Source organism: Lates calcarifer, linkage group LG3 (genome assembly GCF_001640805.2).
Source record: "Lates calcarifer isolate ASB-BC8 linkage group LG3, TLL_Latcal_v3, whole genome shotgun sequence".
NCBI lineage: Eukaryota > Metazoa > Chordata > Actinopteri > Centropomidae > Lates > Lates calcarifer.
The window spans coordinates 13774946-13798764 of NC_066835.1; the positions used below are offsets into that span (position 1 = coordinate 13774946).

General features: G+C 40.6%; 1 protein-coding gene across 1 annotated transcript; it reads left to right on the forward strand.

Annotated features, from left to right (window-relative positions):
* The first annotated feature begins 209 nt into the window (after nucleotides 1-209).
* dennd3a (DENN/MADD domain containing 3a) lies at nucleotides 210-23614 on the forward strand. Its single transcript, XM_018670755.2, is given in 32 exon segments — nucleotides 210-435; nucleotides 4518-4619; nucleotides 5204-5359; nucleotides 5575-5710; nucleotides 6147-6262; nucleotides 6363-6493; nucleotides 6607-6718; nucleotides 6846-6965; nucleotides 7060-7158; nucleotides 7286-7405; nucleotides 7957-8072; nucleotides 8474-8629; nucleotides 8726-8822; nucleotides 8925-9028; nucleotides 10106-10311; nucleotides 10396-10555; nucleotides 10903-11026; nucleotides 11028-11060; nucleotides 11390-11612; nucleotides 13171-13250; nucleotides 13586-13765; nucleotides 13923-14012; nucleotides 14014-14094; nucleotides 15087-15216; nucleotides 15579-15686; nucleotides 17778-17875; nucleotides 20254-20408; nucleotides 20595-20661; nucleotides 20880-20952; nucleotides 21043-21161; nucleotides 21277-21414; nucleotides 21545-23614. Coding segments are annotated over 31 exon segments (3804 nt in total). The 5' UTR covers nucleotides 210-435; nucleotides 4518-4538; the 3' UTR covers nucleotides 21740-23614.
* The last annotated feature ends 205 nt before the right edge of the window (nucleotides 23615-23819 follow it).

Here is a 23819-nt window from a genome sequence, read left to right on the forward strand (position 1 = left end):
AAGGTTTCATATGTGAACAGCTAATTAAGTCTAATGTGCACTATTCATAGTTACAAAGTCAATACAAAGGGTTTTTATTTTTATGTCATTAGCAGTGGGCTGCACTAAACCTACAGTAGATGGCGCCATTGGACGTCTCAATGCAGCTCCCTGAACCACAAACGAACATAGTTTTATTTTGAAATTTTGAAAACAGGAAGTCCATCTGAACGTGGCGCTGCGCTGAGTTTGACAGAGACCAGCGGTAAACCCAGTGAGTGTGTCCGTGTGGGTCCGTGTGTTGGAGGCCAGTGAATCACAGCACACTAGAAAAGTTAGTACTAGTGTTGAAGTCGTTATTGTATCGTTTAGAAAACTCAACGGATTCATGACAGCGAATCGGAGCTAACATCGAAACTTCATCCTCCGTCGGTGGAAATGATCGAGTGATTTAAGGTAAGATATTTGATTTTAACTTTGCTATGCCAAGAATCTTGCTCCTCTGGTCTGAACGAGTTAAGTCTCATATGCTGTAACTTAGTTGATGTCAGCTGTCAGTAGCAGTTATTTTATAGTCAGCGTTGTTTTCTGTGGTGACAGACAGCTTTTTGGATTACCATAACTTTAACTGTGGCAAACTGAGAAACCGCAGAGTTATATCGGTAAAAAAAAAAAAAAAAAAAAATGACGCTGAGTCAGTTTTCACTGTTCAAATATTCACTCAGTGGTCAGTTTATTAGGTACACCTAGCTAAAACTAATGCAGTCTAAGACAACAGCCCTTCACTTAATCCTTCCTTCACGAAGGTTATATATATTTTTAACTGAATCTCTTTGAGAGAGATGTTGATATATGTTAATGGTCGTTTTTGAGCCTGTTATTTGTGGTGCTGTTGAATTGTGCTGGGTTGTACTGAGAGGTGTTCCTAATATTTTGTCCTTTCAGTTTATATCAATTTACACTGACAAAATAGAAACAGAAATACTTCTGCATATGTTTGTCACTGCACTATGTATCCTCCTGTATGTATTATTTTGAAGGCTGTAGTTTGTGCTTCTGTTGAATTGCATTTATACAGTTGTTCAGCCTGCTCTCACTGATATAAATGGGGGGACAATACAATAGAAACACCTCTCCTCATAATGCAATACAATGCAACACCACCATAAACTGCAGCCTCCTAAATTCCCAAGTTGAATCAACACTTCTTTACAAGTATTTCATCACAAACTGAACATTATAATCTTTATGAAGATATGACTTTTTGCAGGTCTGTTGTTTACTTTCTGCTAGTTGTAGCTAATAAACTGCCTACTAAGTGCATTCGGGATGTGCGATTGATGAAACCAAGGGAAGTAAAAATAATTGTGATTGCACGTTCTGTCAGCATTAATGTAAAATGCAGTTTTTCTTGCACACGCTACAAACTGAGGGAAGAAAAAGCAGAAAAGTATTTTAAATACTGCAAAATGTGCCACATTCATTTCCTACTGCATTGATCCCCTTATTTTGTCAGCTGGTTCAGATCATGAATGACTGAGCCTAGTAAATGTTGTCTGGTGCCTATTAAAGAGCCATGTCACCCGTTTTAAGAGTCCCCCCTCTTCCTGTTTCCCAGGGCAGCATCAGTAAAAACTCCAAACATGGAGTGATTTCCTTGGGATTTAAAAATGAGTGGCTGCCCCATTTATAATGAAAGGGTAGAGCAGTATCATGCAATAGTAGGTGTGTGTTTACAATTTCAAGCATTGCTGACCGATGTCAGTCAAAAACTGTAATCCTTGCTGAACATTGAAACACTAAGTCCACAGAGTTGCTGACCCCATGTATTGTCCATTGAACAGTGCCAATTTCCAATTCACATTTTCATCTGATTTCTAACTCTAAACTAGTGTTGCAAAAGTACCACCCCAGGGCAAAGACATTATATACATTCACTTACTTTCTATAATCTGTAAATGTGTTACTTCTCCTAACCACTGCTATTTTGGAAGCCGTCTTCTTCTATATGTCTTTTCACTAATATATAATACACACTTGCCAGGAGCTACTGTGTGAAATTGTTGTCGACTACATCAAAGTGGTTTCTTCCCTGAGATATGAAGTCAGACTTGTTTGTTAAAGGTCCTGCGCAGCCTCTGGATGTCTGCATTACACAGCATGGGGTTACCTCCTCAGAGCTACGCTCCCTACTCAAGTCTCAACTTTGTTATTAGTAGGTTTAGTGATGGTTCGGTTATTCAACTCAGAACTGTTTGTCTTCTCCTCTTTTTTCCAAATATTTGTAAATGATGTGGGATAAAGTATTGATAGTATAGAAAGACACAACTTCTAGATGGATTCCTTCTGTTTTTCTCTTCCTGTCTGTCTCAGTCTCACATTCAGGACATCTTCATTTTATTAAATGTGTGTGTGTGTCTGTCTGTCTGTCTATGCGCAAGAGACCGCTCAGCCAGTTTAACTCTAAAATTTATATAATGTTGGACTTTTTGGAGTTAATCAACAGTGTAAACACACACACTCAAACCCCACATTCACACAGGGTTTACAAAATTAGGGGTTTTCGGGGAATAGATGACTTAAGTGTGTGTTTCCGTGACACAGCAGGGTAGTTAGTCAGAGGCCGGAATGGCCTGAAGACTGAGAGAGAGAAAGAAAGAAAGCAAGCAAGTGTGTCGAAGTCAAAGAAAGAAGAGAAAATGACTAAACAAAGAAAGGAACAAAGAGAGAGAAAAAATATGGGATGGAAAAGGAGGTGAAAAGTGGAAGAAAGGGGAAGGTTAAGGAGGTGTGGTGAGAGAGGGGTAGAGGGAGAAGGTAGACGGAAAGTTGAAAGGTGTTACAGTGAGGGTTTGAGGGGAAAAAAGGACGACCCAGCAACCTGTAGCTACAACTAATGCAAGTCAGATGTTTATTCTTGAATCTGTTTCACTCAGATATACAGATAGATAGGAAGGTTGAGGAGGACTTAAAGCAGTGCTGTGTGCTGTTGATGATACCTAAGCATGGGTGCATGTACTGGAGGGGGTGCTTCTGCAGGTACCGGTGGGTACATGGAATCAAGACAGCTCTCTGGAGCTTAGCTCAGTTGTCTGAATGCTGACTCAACCAAACCCACCTGGGGGGAAAATGAAAAACCTGACCTAAATATCAGTAATTGCAAGATCACTTTGTTTTCTATGAAAAATGACTGTAACAGTATTCACTTTTGTATAATAATTAATGTTAAATAAATTCATTAAAAAGAATAACAATACAGTAAATTAACTAGAGGTGATTTTCCAAATCCATGGTTCAGTTCATCCCTCTTTTTTGGGTGCAATAATCAAAATGTTCTCACACTGCTAACTTGAAAGTTCAGTCTTAGGGTAATTATTCATCTTGAGCTAATTTAAGTAGCAGGTTTTATCAGTTAATAATGATTGAAATATAAAATAAATTGCTTTGTTACATCAGTAACATAATTAGAGTTCAACAGGGTGCACTTGCTTATTTATTTTTGGGGCTTGGATAATTGGGCTGAGCTTTTTCTGCAATTGTAGACTGACTGTTACTACTTTGTAAAGAGCACATTTGCATCAAGTGTTTTCCTCTTTATTCACTTTGAGGTACAGTTGATTCTCTTGACAAAAGTGGTTTACTGCACCGGTAACCAAACCCCAACATCTGCTGTGTGTGTGTGTGTGTGTCCATGAGTGTGCCCACATGTGTGTGATAGTGTGTGTGTGTGTACATGTGTGTTGACACTCATCTGGAGGAAGCTGTGGGAAAAGTGATTTGTCTGTATTGGTATTTGTATATGTAAGATCCTGCTGTTTTTTTTAGTCAACAATATATGCTATATTTTACATAAGATTGCTCAAGCATTTGGTAAACTTTAACTCAAATGAGATCAGCATCTGGTTTGGGTTGTGAGTCATGGTTGCAATATGAAATATTCTCGTCTTCACCGCAGCCTCTCTTGCCAGAGTCATCATTCAGATTGTCTTATTTTACATGTGGCTCACTGTAACTAGAGCAAGGGTGAAGGATATTTAGTTTTATCTCACAGTCAGAGCTGCATCAGTTAGTTGATTAATCAAATAGTCAATCACCAGAAAATTAATTGTTAATCTACTGAATATCTGTTTTTTTGTTTTTGTTTTGGACTGTTGGTCAGACAAAGAAACAAAGGAATTTCAAGACAATAGTCACAATACTGACCTGTGGAAATTCAGAGAGTCTGATAAACCTTTTATATCAAATAACAGGACGGAAATGTCTGATTTTTGGGATGATCCATAGAAGAAAATACATGTTCACACGGGTGCAAAAATCCTTTATGTCCAACTTTACCATAAAACTGTTGTGTTCATCGATTTTTCCTCCAACTAAGCTCCAGCAGAGGGAAAACATCATAGGGAAAGCCTTGGTATAAATGACAACCATTCTTATCATCTTATGATATTTTGTTGTATTACTCAAACTTAAAATGAGATCTCATCTAAATGCACACTGTGTGTGTGTGTGTGTGTGTGTGTGTGTGTGTGTGTTTCTAGCAGTGTGTGTGCTTGGATGTGATGGCAGAGCTCCCATCTGGACTGCTGGAGGCTTGTGTAGTGGTTGGGGCCCCCAGTGATAAGCTTCGGGATGTATACCAGGTCTGTATGCACACACACACACACACACACACACACACACACACACAAGACTGAAACGAAATCATATGCATACTCTCAAATTAAAACAGTCACACTTCTGTGACACATGCAAAGTTTATGCAGTTAAGGTTCAAAGTACTCTTCAACCTGTTGCACATGAGCAGTTTATCGCCACAATAAGAACCATGTTAACGTTATTTGTAAAGGTATTTCACAGATATCACACATTCATTGAAATAACTAATACTATGAATAAAGGTTTAAGATAGCAACCAGAAGTCTCAACCTAGAAATCTGATTGGTCAGATATGTTAAAAATATATTATATATATATATTTTATTTGCCGTATTAATGGCAACATCATCTGTATATATGGTAAATGGTTCAAATATACAAAACTACAGTTTCTTCTACTTATACCTATGCATTCCTTCATATTCACATACACTACATTTGCTAATAATTGAAAATAATTGAGTTTATAGTACAATTATAAATACAGGTTGATGTAGTGTAGGATGTAAATGTGTACATTACTACGTTATGAAAAAAGCTATAATAATATTTCCAACGTTTGTCACAGCTTCATCAGCAGAGTAAGTCAGGCGAACACTCCCTCCTGGAAGCAGAGGTACTGCAAGTCCATGCCCCACCTTTTGTTTCCAAGGAGACCAACTCCAGCCAGGCGATTGGTCCAGCTTTCAGCCGTGTCCAGAGGAGGAAGAGCTTCATCAAGAAGGTTAAACTCGAACTCTTACATTAATGATCAATTTGAGACAGTTTTAGAAAAGTTCTAGGATTTTGGAAAGTTATTTTCTTTCTATTTTCTGACTGGTCATCCCAATATCTTGTGTGTGGGTACAGATTTAGGTGCATTTAGCGGTCATCTGTGTACAGTCTGATTCAGAAATAAAATACACGTTTGTTGCTTTTTTTTTGTTTGTTTTTTTGCAGAAGAGGCGAGATCGTGCTGCAGAGGCAATATCTAATGGAGATACAGCCAGTCGTCCTGAAGTGTCGTCAGCAACAGAGGACATCAGTGTTCCCAAGGATCTGGACCTCATTGCCCTGCCACAGCTTTGTTTCCCAGGTATAGTATGTTTCATCTGTGACATTACACTAACATGTTTTGAATTAAATAACTTTGTTGTACTGTTGAGGTGAAAAAGATATACCTATTGGTTTGCCAGTACATCAATCTGTTACCTTGATCAAACCAACATGTTTTCATGTAGTAAGTGCATCTCTGGTAACATGGTTTTACTTTTATCTTTGCTCACTTTGCTCACATGGCAGTGCATGCCCAGGCTTTGACTGCTACCGACCTAGCTAGACAATTATGCCTGTTATGATGGACCCCTATTTTGCTTCACTATGGTAACCATCATGGATCATTATCTTGCTAAAAGTTCACAATGTAGATTTCACATCAGAAGCATCCACTGGTATGTGGACGTATATTATCATCTAACCCTGTGACCATATTTCTTTTATAATATTGCATATCCTCTGCTTGATTTTGATAGGTGGTCTTCAGTTAGCCAATGAGCAGAAGGAAGACAGTTATCACTTCCTGGTTTTTACCGACTTGTTTGGAAACCGAACCCATGGAGTTGTTGTGCAGTGCTACAGAGCTGTGCAGGTACCAACACACACTCTCGCACTGTGATGGTTTTATAATATAAAAGAAAAGAAAGTTGAATCCAGTGAATGTGGACACTCATTTCTCGTTGCTCTTTCAGTCCTGTCAGGAGGGCGCTGTCCAGAATGGCCACAGGTGGAATTCATCAAAGACCCGTTTCTACGCGCCCTTTGCTGTGTGTGTCATCTCCAAGTTCCCCTACTACAACGCTCTAAGAGAGTGCTTGTCATGGTAATAATTTCTATTTAACGGTAGATAGCATGACCTTGACCTTGGTTAAGAGTCCAGCAGTAAAGGCAAATTTAATCCCTTCTATACATTGTCTTCCACCTCCACCCTTTCAGTCTCTTGGTCCAGTTGCGGCCTGCAAGACAAGCCGACTTTGAGGAGATAGTTAAGGAGTTTTCAGCCAAGCTCTCGCTGGTCCCTTTACCACCTCCTGGACAGCTACATGTGGTCAGAAAACACTTTCTGCTTCCTCCAACAAGCCACTTCACTGTGTCTGTCTTTGTCTTTCCTCTTTGTTAGATCTTTACAGTAATTTGTTCGTATGTTTGTGTGTGTGTGTGTTTCTGTGTGTTAGTCTTTCAGCCTGCGTCCTCTTCAGGTGGTTCTTCCATCCAGGGAGGATCAGGACAGCCCAGTTATAGACATTGACCTGCATCTGCCTTTCCTCTGTTTCTCACACACAACACTCCTCCAGGTAAGTCAGAACACAGAGGTTACAGCAGGTTACAGCAGGTTACAGCATGCATCATTATGGTAAGATTTAACATTCTGAGGCCTTCCCTCTCCAGGTGCTGTCCTGCCTTCTCCAAGAACAGAGGCTGGTCTTCTTCTCATCCGACTGGGCCAGACTCACTCTGGTTGCAGAGAGTCTGCTGTTGTACCTGCAGGTCAGTGCCAGATGAACATTGCGTCTTTGTACTAGCAACATTCAGCAGCAACTTTACTTCAACTTTGAAGAAATGCTATAAAACTTTTTCTCTCATCTGTCATGTGTTGTTCTGACATTTGTTTCAGCCTCTGTCTTGGCAGCAGCCTTATGTTCCTGTCTTGGCAAGAGCAATGTTGGACTTCCTCATGGCTCCCACTGCCTTCCTGATGGGCTGTCACATCAGTCATTTTGAGGAGGTTGCTGCTGTGAGTACAACATTATCACTGTCTCTATTCAGCTTTTTTTTATCATCATCAAGGAGATCTTGGCGTCCTTATTTTTGGGTCAAGTCATGTTGCTAAAACTGGCTAGTCTGACCTAGTCCTGCCAAAATGAATGTTGGATAGTTAAGATCCAAACTGTTGCTCCTCCCTATACTAGAGAGAAGATATTATGATAATGTTTGTGTGTGATTCTTGTGCTGCTTATTTAACAGAAAATATAGTTTTACACATACAACAATAATCAGAACTAGTGGAGTTACTAGATAAACAAATCTTGCTTTAACTCTGTCCTGTAACCTCCTGGACATCCAGAGAGACCAAACATGTATGGGTAGTGTGTAATTCAAATGACCAGTCTTTTAATTGTGTAACGTAACAATTACAATTTATTTTCCACTGTATTCATCTTTATTCAGTCTTACAGAAACTCATTTCACATATTTAACAGTAGATGTCTGTCAGTCTGACAGAGCAGGACACAGTCACACTGTGTAGAAATGAACTGTACCCATTGTACCTGTGTGTGTGAATAGGAGACAGAGGACCTAATCCTGGTGAATGTTGATGAAGGCATCATTCAGTCATCATGGTCTGAAACCATTGACCTCCCAGCTATCCCTCTGGCTGCAGCTGAGAGCTTTATATCAAGGTAATACACCGCACATTTTGAATTTAGTGCTTCTGCATTTTTTTCTTTCTTTCTTTGTTTTTTGTTATGACAAAACCAAACCCCACCAATTGCTGTTCCTTTTTTGAGTGCTACTTTGGAATAAATCACTAAATACTCAAATCTCAGAAACAGTCTATTTTTAACTGTGTAAAAACACTCTGCTATGCAGAATAATGAGAATCATTTTGCCATTAGAATCTTCAGTGGAGTCTCAGCGTAGATCAAAGCTGGACAGGATTTGAAACTAAAATTAAATCTACCCCTCTAAATACCTGCTAAATTACATTACAAGGGGAACACAGTTTAAAATGCCGAATTAAACGAGAGTTATTTAATAATAGTTATTAAATAATTCTTACATACTTTGTGTGTGTGTACAGGGCAGAGTGTCTCCAGCTTCATTACGACTTGGAGCTGTGTCACCTCGGAGTGGGTACTGATGCCAATGCCCTGCGGTGCCAACGCAGAGACTGGCAGAGACGGCTGAACACACAGATACAAAACATAACCCTGGAGCTGGTGGTCAACATTTTCAGGTAGGGCTCAGAGTTTTCCTGTGGTCCCTAGGTAAATATGCTTGTATTAGTTGGTCTTAATGTAAATCTGTCTGTCCTTGTTTGTCTCCCTGTCAGAGGCGTCCAGGACTTTCTAAACCACGAACACAGAGTTTTTAACAGTGAAGAGTTTCTGAGAACCAGGGAGCCAGCTGACCAGTCCTTTTATAAGAAGGTACACACACACACATTTGCACAGACACACACTAACACACACACACTCACACACAAACTCTGACTGGCTGTGCTGCATGTTTCTCTTTGTTGCTGTCCCCAGGTATTAGAAACTCATATCTTCCACTCATTCCTGCGAGACAGGCTGAACAGGAAACGGGACACCTTCAGCCGCATGGAGCAGAACACTCGTAACAATGTACACAGGTATGATGCCAGTGTTATGTCATAACTGAGGGACACAGGTAATCAGGCAACACTGAGGGGGTAAAGGTGCATGCTACGTGAGATAGCAATCGTTAAGTTGCACAGGTAAAGCAAGTGCATTGACATAAATGTTAATGAATTCCCACTGGTTACACATTATGTGAGAATTCTGGTTCCTCACATTTTATATGTGACACTGTACATTTCAGCAGAGGTGTCAGACAGGCGACTTCTAGGGCAGAGAGATGTCTACTGCCTCAGTGAATCAGCACTGTTTCTTCTTGTCTCCATCCTCTCACACACTTAATGACGATACTTTGCTGCCAAGAATTCCAGGACTGCCTTAAAGCTGTTTTACTTGCTAAACCAGGTAGATGTGAAATAATTAGCCGATTAATCAGTTACTTGATTGACAGAATATACAACATTATTAATCATTTACAGTTCTCTGGTTTTAGTTTCCCAAAGGTAAATATTTTCTGGTGTTTATTGTCCTCTATGATACTAAACTTCATATTTGGATTCTGGAGTTTTGTTTGAATGACACAAGATATTTAAATATGTCAATTTGGTTTCTGTGACATTGAGTTGGGCATTTTTGATTAGAAATAAAAATAAGACAAAATACAGCTTTTATACATGTCCATCTGTTTGTGTTGAGAGTGAGAAATACAGTGTGGGAGAGCAAAGGAAACAAAAGGCACTTATCAAAAGGGAAGGAAGACTGTAAACCTCAAGTGATAAAGACTTTACCAGAGTGGGTGTGGAGGGACTTATCTTCTACTTCCAGTAGAAGCAGCAGTTAACATGGAATCAGTATTTGCTTCATATATCTTTGCCTTTGTAACATCCTCACAGCTATAAACATGGAAAGGCAATAAAAATTAATCATCTGAGTTCACTGCGCAGCATGCCCCCGCATAAATTAAAATTATATTGCCTATATGCCACGTAATAAATATTGACAAGGACCATAATTTAATTTACTTAAGGCTTTAACCCACAATAACTGATCCCTCCCACATGTCAGCACCAGCCTTAACCTCAGCATCTGTCTCCTCGTTCCTCTTTCTGCAGGAATCGTGCGATGACAGAGTCTCCTCGGCGTCCTCCCATGTCTGAACTGTCCAGGACCGGCTACAGCAGCTACACCAGCCACGATAACAGACTGAGCAAGAGGCTGGGAGCCAGCCTTCCTAACCTGGAGCAACCTACCAATGACACTATGACTGGCATCAGCTTCAGCAGGCCGGCCTCCCTCAGAAAGATGACTCCTGATATCGGTCTGTACCAATGGAGGAAATGAGAATGGACAGAGAGTAAATCAGAGAGTCAGTTCATTTCTAACTTTACTTGTCTCATTCCAGGGTTGAAGTCTCCTCAGAAGGCAGTGAAGGTTTTCCGTCTCCCAGAGTTCCCCCCTCCTTTGGCCTATCATTATGTACAGAACTATTATTCTGACATGGCTGCTTCACTGGGGAAGGCTATCAATGCCACACCACCTGAAGAGTCTAGTCTGCTGGCCAGGTACTGTGAGGATAAATGTTAAAATAAAGTAAATAAAATGCTGTATAATATTCCTGTGCAGGATTTTCTACTTGTTTGCTTTAGTTTCTGTTTAAACAACAAATCTGTTGTTGCAAATATTAGTTTTTCTGCTTTTGCTGTCAGAAGTCCTGTGCTGTCATTGTTTTCTCAGGAAAATGAGAAAAACAGCTTAAGTTAGTTCGACATTCACTGAAAGCAAAAATATATGAATAGAGTTCCACACACATTATATAAATCTCAAGTAAACATACTGACCTCTGCACAGTAACACGAACCTTTTACCTTGTCAGACACCTGACCCAATCCATCTTATGTCTTTTTTCCAGATACCACTACCTGCGTGGTTTGGTAAACACTGTATCCAACAGGCGTCTGGATGCACTGGAGGACTTCCAGAGTCTCTATAAGACAGACTCGGATATCTTCCCCTCTCAAATGGTCAAGTCGTTAGGTTGACTCCCTGCCGGAAGGTGAACGGTCACAGGTCAGTCCAGGCCTGAATCATGAATAAGAACTCTGTGTTGTATTGAACAGTGCTAAAACATAAACATTATCTGCCATAGAAGTGCAGTTAAATCAATAAAAAGTAACAGACTCTGCCTAATGAATGACTGTGTATCTGTTCATGGTTATCGATGACTCAGTTTTCAATTTGAACTCATAATGTATAGTGGATGTTGATATGTCAGTCGACGTTGGTGAAGCTCATAACACTGAAGATGATTAGGATTATTTTAACTGCATTGACTCGTTTGATTCACTGTCAATAATCATAACAATCATTAACAGTAATTGTTACAATTCCTACCACAGGCGGACAGACGTCCAGAGCTCAAACGACTGATTAGCCGGGTTAAGAGGGACCAGGAGCGGGAACGTGCGCGCCATAACAACGGGCACGAGGAAGGTGCAGTGAAGCGCTTCCAGCTGCCGAAAAAATACATGCAGCTGGAGGAGTTTGTGAAGTGTGTCCAGGAGTCTGGGATTGTAAAAGACCAGGGAACCATACACAGACTCTTTGATGCTCTAACTGTTGGTAAGCACTGTAGTGTACAGCACTTAGGACATGTGTGTTTGTCTTTGTGTTTACTGTGCCTAGTCTGCAGTCTATAAAATTATGGAGTACAGATTGCCTCATAGAGCTTTTCTCACACACCATCACAATCACACCGGTCACAATCACAGCATGTACACACACACACATTAACGTAAGTATTCAGCTACACCCCTCCTTCTTCCTTTTTCCCCAGGCAAACATTTATTCCTCGGGTTAATCATTACCTCACTGCTTCTTGAAGAAAGAGAGTCTGTCAGGCCTATTTGGTGTTGTAGGTGTAACCAGGGCTCCAGTGGTCATTTACTGGCACTTAGCTGGTGACTACTGGTAATTCTGAGCTACATATCAAGATGAAAATACCTACATACCTTGCCCTTTAGTCTGTCCTTTCTGTCAGGAGATACCTTTGGCATTATTTTGAGGTACATTTTAAACATGTTCTCACTCTGAGCTGAGTTTAATACGGCTGTGAAATGAGCCTCAGTTCAGACATTAAAAATATTACAAGCAATGCCAGATACAGTAACAGCTGCTGTGATGCCTGTGACAAGAGTCCCTGTGAACCATAAATCTGTGTTAGCAATGAGGCAGGAATATTTTTGTCATTAACTACGATGAATAATGAGGGATAATGTGTTTTCAATTGAAGATAAGAACGTAGGAGAGGAAGGAAGTCGGAGAGAAGTAGAGCTGAGGTACTTTTCCAAAAGCGGAGGATTTAGCCAAAATCGTGTCCTGAAAAGCGGGACTGAATGTTAGAGTGAGAGCTTATCTTTTCCTCCACATTATGTTATTGGAAAAAACTTTTATGCCCTGGTGATTATAGTGAGAACTTTTCCTCCTCTGACCTGCACTGGAGAGAGAGATACAGACTGTAGTATCTCTTTTCTTGTGGGATATGATTCTGTATTTGTGTAAAGATTAAGACAGACTTTAACAGAGATTTAGTTGAAGACATTGTTTACTTGAACAATGAAACAGCATTGTGAGTGCCTTTTAATTCTGTAATTCATCATCATTATTATTTCCTGTCGAAACAGGAAGTTGATCATTTAAAATAGGATGGACCAGGCAATTAAAAAATGTCCACATTTCCTGGAATTTTTATGTACACCTGCTACTACACCATGACATACAATAAACTGAACACACACCACAAAGTAAAAATACCATATTTTTGATATAAACACCAACATTACTTCTCAGTGGCCATGAACAGAGGGTTGTGTGTGTATGCGATGATTGCTGGGTGTGGGGGAGAGCACAGACCCTGCACTGTATGTAGTCATTGTTGTGATACAGTAAGGACGTCAACCCCCACTCTGCAGGCATACTGGCAGATTGGACTGAATGGAATGAGAATAAGACCAGATGTTTGTATGTGTGTGTGTGTGTGAGAGAGAGACAGAGAGAGAGAGAGTGAAACCGTTGTATTCCTATAAAGGCTGCTCAGTCAAACATCTCTGGGTAAATGAAGATTAAATTAAATTAAAATTATCCTAGTTTTTGAAAGTGTGTATTTGTGTGTTTGGTGCAGGTCATCAGAAGCAGGTCGGTCCAGAGTTGTTCAGAGTGTTTTACACCATCTGGAAGGAGACTGAGGCTGAAGCACAGGAGGTCTGTATATATAATTTTCTTGCAACAAGTGTAACAACCCCCCCAAAAAAGCAATATGATAATAATATGTATTTGCAGTTACATATTTGTCGCTATGTTTTTGGACAATGTTCCAAATCCGGCCTTGTGAAGTTATCATTTAAACATTTCCTGACATCAAGGCCAATGACAACTCATAAGAAAAAGCTGTTAACTTGACATTGCACTGATCAATGAAATGAGCTGCTGTGGTGCGGTTGGTGTCTCAGTGGCACATGATTCAACGCCATGGTAGAGGATGAATCAGTGGAAAGCAAAGCTTTTACACTGCTGACTCATGTTCATGTGATTTTCAGGTGTGCTTGCCTGCGTCCGTGTTGGAGCACATCGAGCCCAGCGAGTGCGTCTTTAAGCTGTCCTCATCCGTCAAGACGAGTCGTGGCGTGGGGAAGATCGCCATGACTCAACGACGGCTCTTCCTGCTGACTGACGGGCGACCAGGATACGTGGAGGTGGCACAGTACCGAGATTTAGAGGTGAGACAAATGGAAATATGAAGGTAGGGTGGCCAGCAGGGTGGTCTTTCAGTCAGTTATGGGAGAAAAATGCAAAATATGCAGTCAGATAACCAGGGTCATTTAAAGGATGTTGATCTTGAAAAAGTGACCTAGATCTTGTCTTGTTTCCCTTTAGGAGGTGAAGGTGTCCTCAGCTCCCTTCCTTCTCCTGCGAATCCCCAGCCTGAAGCTGCGTGTTAGGGGCAGGAAGGAGGCGTTCGAGGCCTAATCTGAAAACAGAGACTGAGCTCTGGAACCTGATGGTCAAAGAGATGTGGGCTGGACGCAACATGGCTGACCAACACAAGGTAAAGCTGTGACTGAAGGGGTTTGTGTGTATGTGTCCAATATGAAGGTCTCAAAGTGTGTAAGAGACGGGAGAATCAGAATCAAGAGGAATAAATGCAGGAGAGGTGAGGATAATTTGATGTGTTATCACATGTTTTCATTACTCATACTATCCTTTTATCTGGGTATTGGTCACTGTGTGAGTGTCTGTGCGTGTGTGTGAGAGTGAACTTCAGTGAACTTTGTGGGTGTGGTTGAAATTCCATGAGACGTACATCAACATAAATACACACTCGTGAACAAAGACTGGGGGGTTTCCTTTGTGAAACCAGATGATGAGCGGTAATAATCTCTGTCTCTCACTTCTGTCCCTTTTCTCTCTCATTGTTACGCTCGGTTCTTGCATTTGCATTTCCTATAGTCTCTTTATTCCCCTTATTTGCAATCTGTACAGTCAGCCATGCATGGCTGACTGTACATTTACATTCGGGCTTGTCTGACACGGTCGAAAAGTGTCACTATTTCCATAAAAAATTGGGAGTGTTGATTATATGTATTTAAAATGCAGCATACTTTTAAGGCCTCGTTACTGTTTTTTTCAGTCGTTTTATGTTTTAGTCGATTAATCGATACGTCGATCGACAGGAAATGAAAGAAAAAATCTGTAACAATTTTTTTAATCAATTGTTTTGTACAGTTGGCTGCATAAAAAAGAAGTTACTTCTTTGGGAATATTTAATGAATATTTTTTAGTATATTCTGACATTTTATAGACTATTCATTAACTGATCAGGAGACTAATCAGTAGATTAATCCTTAATTAAAATAACTGTTAATTGCAGCCTTATATGTTTTTTAATCTATTTTAATATTGGTAAACTTTGATCACAGAGGATACGTTTGATTTTTGTCTTTTTTAACATTCTCCTTTTGTTGTGAAACACTCTAGATTATGCATTATGTGTGACATGTCCAGATGTATTGTAACTGTAAATTGGATATTTCTCTGCAGGACCCTCAGTACATGCAGCAGGCTTTGACCAACGCCTTGTTAATGGATGCAGTAGTGGGCAGTCTTCAGAGCAGTAAAGCCATCTACGCTGCTTCTAAGCTGGCTCACTTTGACCGCATCAAGATGGAAGGTAGTAGGAAGATTATTGTTGTTTATCCAGTTTGCTTTAATTTTGTCATCTGCAGTGCTTCTGAGCCACTCACCGTTAAGTTTGCTTTGGTGCTGTGTGGTTGCTAATGTTGCAATTTCTGACTCACAGTAAAAACTAATTCACATCAGCTGTGGAGGAGGTTACTGACTTTATTTGATGCTATTTGTGACCAAAAGCACTGAGTTAAGTTTTGGTTTGAGATCATTTGGAAACTTTATGCATACCTTAATGGCTGGTCAGAGGTTGTGTGGAGATTTTTATTGCTGTTTGGGGTTTTTAGTGCGTGTTTGTGCATTCACCACCTGGTAAAGAGCAGTGACTTATCTTTCCTTTGTCTCTAGTTCCCATGATGGTTCCCAAGACAACTGCAGAGACGCTCAAGCACAAAATTAACCCTTCCCTGGAGCTTGCTGCACCTCAGCCTGTGGATGTACTTCTGTACACACCAGGTACAAACACACACATATTGCCCCTGAGTATATCCCGTAACCAAGCAATATCTCACTGTAATGTCAAGTGTCAGGTTGCTCTCTCTATCTTTCCCTCTGGTTGGTCAGTGTGAGAGTCTTTGATTTGATTGGCTGTTTGTAGCAACAGATCATTTTCACAATCCTGTGACGGCAACACACGGTCACTGACCATGCACACTGACTGACTAATACACACACAGATGACCTTTGTCACCTCTCCCTCACTCTCTGTCTGTTCCATTCAAACATAAAAAGAGTGTCGTAAAGCTGCACGTTACATTTCACAACAACACTTCCTCCTCTGCTCTTTCTTATAGGAAAACTACAACAGGAAGTCGGCAAGAATTTTAGAAATACATAGGGAGGGGAGGTTTTCCTCAAGGTCGCTGCAGGAAGAGCCATAAATAGACAGCATGGCTTATCCAATGGAAGCCGTGGCATCATTTGAAAGCACAGGATGAAGTGAGAGGGTCTCATTTAATATTGGACAACCGTAAACTTGTCAGTATCATGTGATGCTGTCTCTTTGACCAAGTTACTCACTGAGCTGGACAGGGTATGTGTGATCTTTACCAGGCCTGTACCCAGATACGAAAGAATGTGTAGCCACTTTACTCCTCTGTTTTAGTGACAAATCTCATTACCAATGTCTCTACAGTTAGTTTATGAAGCTGCGTTAAGAGGAGAACCTGCAAAAGCACAGAAACATTGTCAAAATGTATTCAAGTAGATTTACAAACTCCAGAAACAAAGACTACAAAAGATTACAGAGCATTTTTGAAAATGTGATAAGACTCTTCAGTGAGTTTTTTCACAGCCTGATCAGCACTCAAATGTTAAAAGTTATGAGGATGAAAGCAAATTAAAAAGTAATCCATGCTACCCTGAGAGTTAAAGAGCAGTAAGTTACTTAGCAGTCCAAGTGATTTAATTGAGAGGGTAGGCTATGTCAGGGAGCTTTATAACTCTTATTATTGTTTTTACCCCTCTGCCACCACTCTGGAAATACTAGTCGTCACATTTGACCTGTTAACTGTTGTTTTGTCTTTGTATCCAGTCCTTTGATTTTATTATCAGGGGCAGGCAGACTGGTGCATTATGTGGCAGGAAGGCTGAGAAGAAACAGCTTAAAACAAACTGCAAAGCCACGTCCTTCAGCGGACAGACCATCTGGGCCCACTTAGATGCCCGGCTGGTGGCAGGCTGACCCCCCAGCACTAACACACAGTCATGCACCGTCATACTCCAGTGATCAACACATTTACAGACACTGCTCAGTTCATCTATAGCACTCAGCTCGTTGGGATTTCAGTTGGTGAAAAGAACAAATCTGGCTATTCAGATCCCTCCCTCTCCCCCTCTCTCTCGCTCTCTCTCTCTCTAGTTTGAATATAGGTCACTGAATTGAATTCCTGGCACACGACCAGTTCACTCCTCCTTCTCCGCTCTCTTTCTCCTCTCCAGTCCCCTCTGCCTCTCTTATATTTATCTCACTTTCTACGTCAAGCTCCCCCCGCCCCTCCCAAGGTCTCTCTTTCCTCCCATGTCCCACCGACCCCTCTCCCTTTCCCCCTGTACGAAATACAGGATGCTGCTTTCTTTGTTTCCGCCAGTCGTGCTTTTAAATAGCGATGAATACGCTAGAGGAAATCTGACCGTTAAGTGAAGCCTGGGTGGAGTCAGGCTGCAGAAAAATAGTTTTGAACATGAAGTGTTTCCACTCAAACTGCTGGATCGTCACTCTGGGAAAACTCCTAAGTAGTTACTGACAAGCACAAGTCATGTAGTTGTTTCTTACTGCTGTCATGTAAAATTCTAATGAAGGTTGTGACAAAAGCGATTGAATGCTCTCAACTCATTTCTATATCTTACATGTAGTCTTGCATATAAACTGATTTAATAGTAATTCACTGGCAAAGTTTCAGTCGGCGCTGGTATTCACATTTCTTCTTCCATGACAAAGTAAACACTGGCAGCTGTAGTTCACAAGTTTGTGATAAGGTGTTGAGAAATAACTGATAAATGCAGCATGTGTTTGTGTGTGTCTGCGTGTGTGTGTGTGTTTTTCAGGTCAGTTGTGGGTGTCTGTGAGCGGAGGAAAGGTGATGGTGTTTGATGCTTCCAGCTGGTCCCTCACACACACCTGTCAGGTTGGCAATGCAAGACTGGTAAGGAAAAAAACAACAACAATGCAAACAGGCATACAACTGCACACCAACACACACACACACACACAAAGACATTCACAAAAACACAGCAGATGGCAGATATGAAGTTGTTTACAAGCACGAAGCAGGCAAGTATCAAAAATTGTCAAGTACTAAAAGTTGGCACTGAATATTCTGTAAGATTTTTACTCTTTACTTTTTTATTGATTGAATGTGACTTTTTAAATTTTATTTTCTTATTAAAAAAGAACAAGAACAGCAGCTCTTCACCTCAGTATTGAAAACAATAAAATAGAAATCCAGTGAAGTGGAAAAAGAGCATTAATTCCAAAGCAGGCATTTATTTTAGTTAAAAAAGCTTGTGTCAAATGATGGACAAAGTTGGTGACAGCTGAAGAGCAAGATATTTTCCTCAAGAGCTGATGGAGACCAAAAGGGAGCTGAGAGTAAATTAAGTGTTAGAAATTAATGATTCCATCTCATCTAGTATTTTTCACCCATGCCTTGCTGTAGAGTGTAACTCATCTCATTTCCATGGTGTTTAAATAACAGACAGTGTCTATGAAAAGGTCCATGTTAGGGGGATTCCCTTAAGCCAGCATTTAGTATAGTTTTTTTTTAACCTCCAGGCGTAAATATGTTCAAGTGGCGGATAATAGTTTTATATAAACCTTTAGTCACACCTCCAAAATACACAGAGAGCAACAAGGCATCAATATTAAAACCAAATTGCATGGGCATGGTTCAGCACTCTCTCTCCAGCAAGAGTTGTAGATTAAGTTATTTTTGATTTCTGCTCTTTAGTTATGACAAAAGTAAATCTCTCCAGGTCAGTGTGTTTGTTCAGGTAAAATGTAAAATGTATTTCAATTTGCATGATTTAAACTAAGTCACTGTATACAGCTGCTTGAGTTTAGACAATATTAAACACTGATGCACTGGAGAGCTTTAGCTTATTTGTTTAAATGAAACATGCTTACAGCAAGGTAGCAGAGGAAGTAACGCTAGTTAAAGCTGCTCTAACTCATAACGCTGTAGGGAACGTGATGTAAGATCGCCCTCGTCAAACGAAAACACCTGGCCAGATGTTCGACGTGCTTCACATCGCTGGTCAGAATCAGCAGATAAACATCACACGCATGCCACCGACATCAGATACACTTAAAACAGTTTTCCTCAGGTTTATTTTTTGCTCCTGTTGCTTCATTTCAAACAGTGCCAGCATTATCTCCAGACTTGCAAACACATGCTTTGGGGAGTGCACGGTGTGTTTTGAATACCTTTCACTCCCCTTAAGAGAACAACATTTTCAGTGAAAACAATAAACAAGTAAAAGTTGGCAGGAGGTTTTGGGTGAAAGCTCCCCTGAGGAGAAAGTCCTGGGTAAATGAGGTTAAGGATGAGTGTTAAGTTTTGAGGCACTTCTCAGGACTGTGCTAATCGCTGACCTGAGCTCCAAGCGTGCAGGTCACAGTCACATGAAATGTGTTAACCTATCTGTGTGTGAGAGAGATGGACTGTGTGCTTTCTCTAGACTCAGCCACAATATTTGCACACACTTCACTGCCAGTTCATGTCTTAAACATTTGGACTATGCTCACTTACTTCTGCAGTAATCACTTGAAGCATGAGGGCTGATTAAAGTAGCAGCAGATTAGAAAATAACTGAGATTTTGGGGACAAGATTTTTTTTTTTATTCTCTTTTTTCCTCCTTTCTGCTCAATTTTATTTTCAATTTGTGGATGAGCAACATTCTTGAAAACATAGTTTTACATTGTTTAAGTTGAGATTAAATGCAGACAGGACAGGACAGTGTGTTTTGTAGCCAGGTACAGCAATTTATTAGAACAATGTCCCCACCTAGTGGAGGAATCAGGAATTGCACATTGAGTTTCCTCCTACACTACAATTGTTTCCCAAGTTGTGATGCATTCAGTTTCAAAAATTGTTTGCTACACTTGCCTAAAGCCTCTGGCGACCTGAAAATAATAAATTCACTATCAAATAACACACATCTTTTGAAACAGAAATCCAACCATATGAAGCCTTGTACAAATAAGCAGCTATTAGAATTATTGCACCATCTAGTTACAACTGTTTTGTTCTAAAGGAAGCCAGTGTCACTAATGTACAAATTATGCACCTGAAAATTCACATTCAAGCTTCCTCTGAGCAAATTATAGCCTCTTTCTTGTCTCCATTTTAAAATAACCAGGGATTACCATTCATCATCAAAAATGGCCTCCTAATGTTTCTATATTCTGTATTAAAATGTCTCACATCTTCTCACATCTGCAGACACTCTGGTTCTCCGTCCCTTCTCTGTAGCTGTATGACTCCTGATCAATAAGGTGTCTTTCTGCCTCTGTGGTTTCAGAACTGCATGCTGGGAGTCGACAAGGATCAGGTCTGGATGGGCTCTGAGGACTCAGTTATCTACATCATCAGCATGGTGGCTATGGTGTGTAACCGACAGCTGACAGAGCACAGGGCGGAGGTCACCGGACTGGCACTTGACACAGAGAAATACAGGTAACACACACATATACAGTAGGCACACGGTCAGTATATGATGACCCACCCTGACTGCCAAAAAATGAGACATGTCACAGAACTTAAACCGCTGCATGAATGGATCTGAATGCAGCAGGTGTATGTGTAAATCAACTCTGGATTTGAAATGTAGTCGAAAATAATCCAGTTTATTTTGTTCTTCAGCCAGAAGGTGGCGTACTCCTGCAGTGCAGAGGGAACTGTGATGGTGTGGGACATATCAACTCTACAGGTCAGTTTTAAATCAACAGTTTAAACAGGAGATGGTGTAAAGCAGTATTCTGTGCACTGTTAGAAAAGGCTCAAATGTTATAAAATGATTTTGATAACAGCTCAAGAGGTGATTTAGTTTGGCTCATTCAAGGATAAACCCCTGTTTGCCTGTTTACTCTCCCACTTATACTAAAATTTACATATTTATTTTTCACATTTATGTTTTAAACCACGCAGGTGAAGAGGCACTTTCGCCTCTCCTGCGATCGTCTGCAGTCTGTCTACAGCTGTAACAACACACTGTGGTGCTGTAAGTTTCACACATTTACAAAAATATTAAACCAGGAAGATGAGAGGTGAGAGTAGAAACCAAATAATCTGTCTCTCTCACTCTCTCCAGGCTCCAGGGACAGTATAATGGAGGTGTGGAGGAACGGTTCAATGAAACATCGTCTTAATCTACCAGAGCAACAAAAAGGATCCGCATCAATGTTCAGCTCTATACTGCTGTTACCTGAGGTACCACACACACCGCACTTGTGTTTCCGTATCGGTGTGTTTGTTATTTGGGCACGTGAGACTTATATTTGAGTGTGACCATTTTCTTGGATGTGTTTTTGGTTGTGTGTGTCAGAGGGATGAGCTGTGGAGCGTGTGTGGGGACTCAGGAGAAGTGTGTATTTGGTATATTAAGGACACTACCAAACCGTCCCACCGTGTGGCGCTACAGGACTGCACTGGATGTTACTGCATGATTAAAGTTAAAAACCAGGTTAGTGCACACACATAATACACACAATTACATATACAAATCGTGTACAAATGCACTATAACATTGGCATTGACATGAAATAGAACTACACTGTCTGTTCTTTTCTAAATCCTCCTTTTTCTCTCCCCAGGTGTGGGTGGGTGGTGTGGGCCGGAGCCCGACCAAAGGGAAGGTTTACATCCTGGACACAGAGCGCTACCAGGTCCTGAAGGAGCTTCACGGCCACAACGACAAGGTGACGGCACTCTGCTCTGCTGAAGATCGCTACGTCCTCAGCGGTGCTGGCAAACACGATGGAAAGATCGCCATCTGGAAGGTGGAGTAGGGAGGGGCTGGACTGACTGGAAATGGACAAAGTAACTCTGTTGAAACTATCACAGGATGTTTCTGTGACTTGTTTAAGGACCACAGGTGTAGAATCTGTGGGAAAAAGAGTGTGTTTTGGAAAGCGGAGTAAAAGGGAGAGGAATCAAATTCAAGATCTCGACCTGCCTCTGTGTCACAGAGATATGAAGGAATCACATGTCGGTCATGTGAAGCAACAAGTTTACATAAAGTGTCCCCAACTGAGCAGCTTCTCCCGCCTGCTATGAAATGGTGATTCGCAGTTTGAAATGCTGGCGTGTTATTTTTTGGGAATATGAAGGACGAATGAAGACTGAAAGAAGAAAAGTGAGCACAAGTTCTGCTGGGTATTTTTTTTCTTAATCCAAAGTGCTTCGTTTTACTGAAGGTTTATAAATTTTTAGTATTTACAGTATAGTCACACTATGCCTTATGTAACACTGTACCCTGTTTATTGTAAATTTAATCACCCTTGTTATGTGGGAACATCATGTCACTGAGCCTCACCTCCAGCTGTGTATTAGACGTGAAACTCTGCAGCTCAGACTACCCTGAAAACAAAACTCCCGTCACTGGAGAGTTCACTCACCGCTGCGGGAAAGCCCTGATGAAAGTTTGTTTTGATGGAAGTTATGCCTTAATGGACAACATACAGTGGAGAGTGATGGGAAACATGGTGAAAGAACATACAAAGTTGGAAGCTGGACTCAAACTCGTGACATACCACTGACGTGATGCACAGTGAGGTGTTTTCAGAGCTGGAATTTCTCAGCAATAAGGACTAACTCACACCACAGTGCTTTAAAACCACATACTTGTCCAGCAGTTACAAAGTTTCTACATTTTTCTTTGTCTATTTCCCAACAACTACTATTGGTGATACCGACTAATTAGTTTTAACAAAGAAAGTTTTGTTATGTTTTGTAAGGGCGACTGGGCTCAGCCTCAGAGATACGGTTTCTCCTTTGCATTGAAAGGAGCCAGTTGAGGTGATTTGGGCATCTGAGTAAGTAAGTACCTGGCGCATCCAATTGGTAGGCGACCCCAGGGCAGATCCAGAACACACTGGAGAGGGAATGTTGCTGGGGAGAGGGGTGTCTGGACTACCTTTCTTGACCTGCTGCAATCGCAACCCAACGCTGGATAAGGGGCAGAAAATGGATGGATGGTTTTTGTTATGATACACAAACTGTCTGTGAAGGTTTTCGGTCATCCAGGTCGTGGTAGTCTTAAGTGCTAAAGTTGAAGGCTACTGGACTCCTTTTTGGTTTCCTTGAAGACGTTTCACCTCTCGTTCGAAAGTCCAGTTGCCTTCAACTTAAGATACACAAACTGATAGGAGAGGTGAAGGTAAAGGATCAAGCCATAAAATGCTCCACATAGGTTAAAATCTATTTATAATCTGTAAACATTTGAGTTCTGTACATTTTATTTTTTACAACAGTGTTATTTGTATTAACAAAGTGAAACAGACAGACTGACGTTATTGTCTTTTCACATACGGAGAACATGAAGTTTTCGTACCCTTACTGTTCCAGTCTATCACAACATTCACTCTCCAAAGAGTTAAGAGGAAGGTGGGATCAACAGCTGAACAACAAAACTACATTTAGGAGACAATGTCACCTGAGGTTGAATCAGAGGTTTAACTCATGTTTTCTTAAAATATTTATACAGTGTATATAACTGGTGAACATGAATATGATATGTATTTCTTTTGTAAACTAAACTGATGACAATGCAACAACTCATCTATTTTATTTATATAGTTTTGTAAGGTTTCATATGAAACCTCTCAATTATCTGTAAGACCATTAACCAACAGTGAACAAATTTAATACAGTTTTTCATGGAAGTCTTGAGTTTGTCTTTATTTTCAACCAGAGCAAGTTTCAAGTTACTGTCTATGCCAGTGGTTTTCTGGTGATGACTCATGAATACATATAGCTTCACTTTAGGGGATTACAAGGCAAAAAGGTTTGGAACCACTGTTCTATGCGATAAATTCAGGAAGTGCACTTTACAAAGTTTTACAATGTGATAAAGTCATGGATCATAAA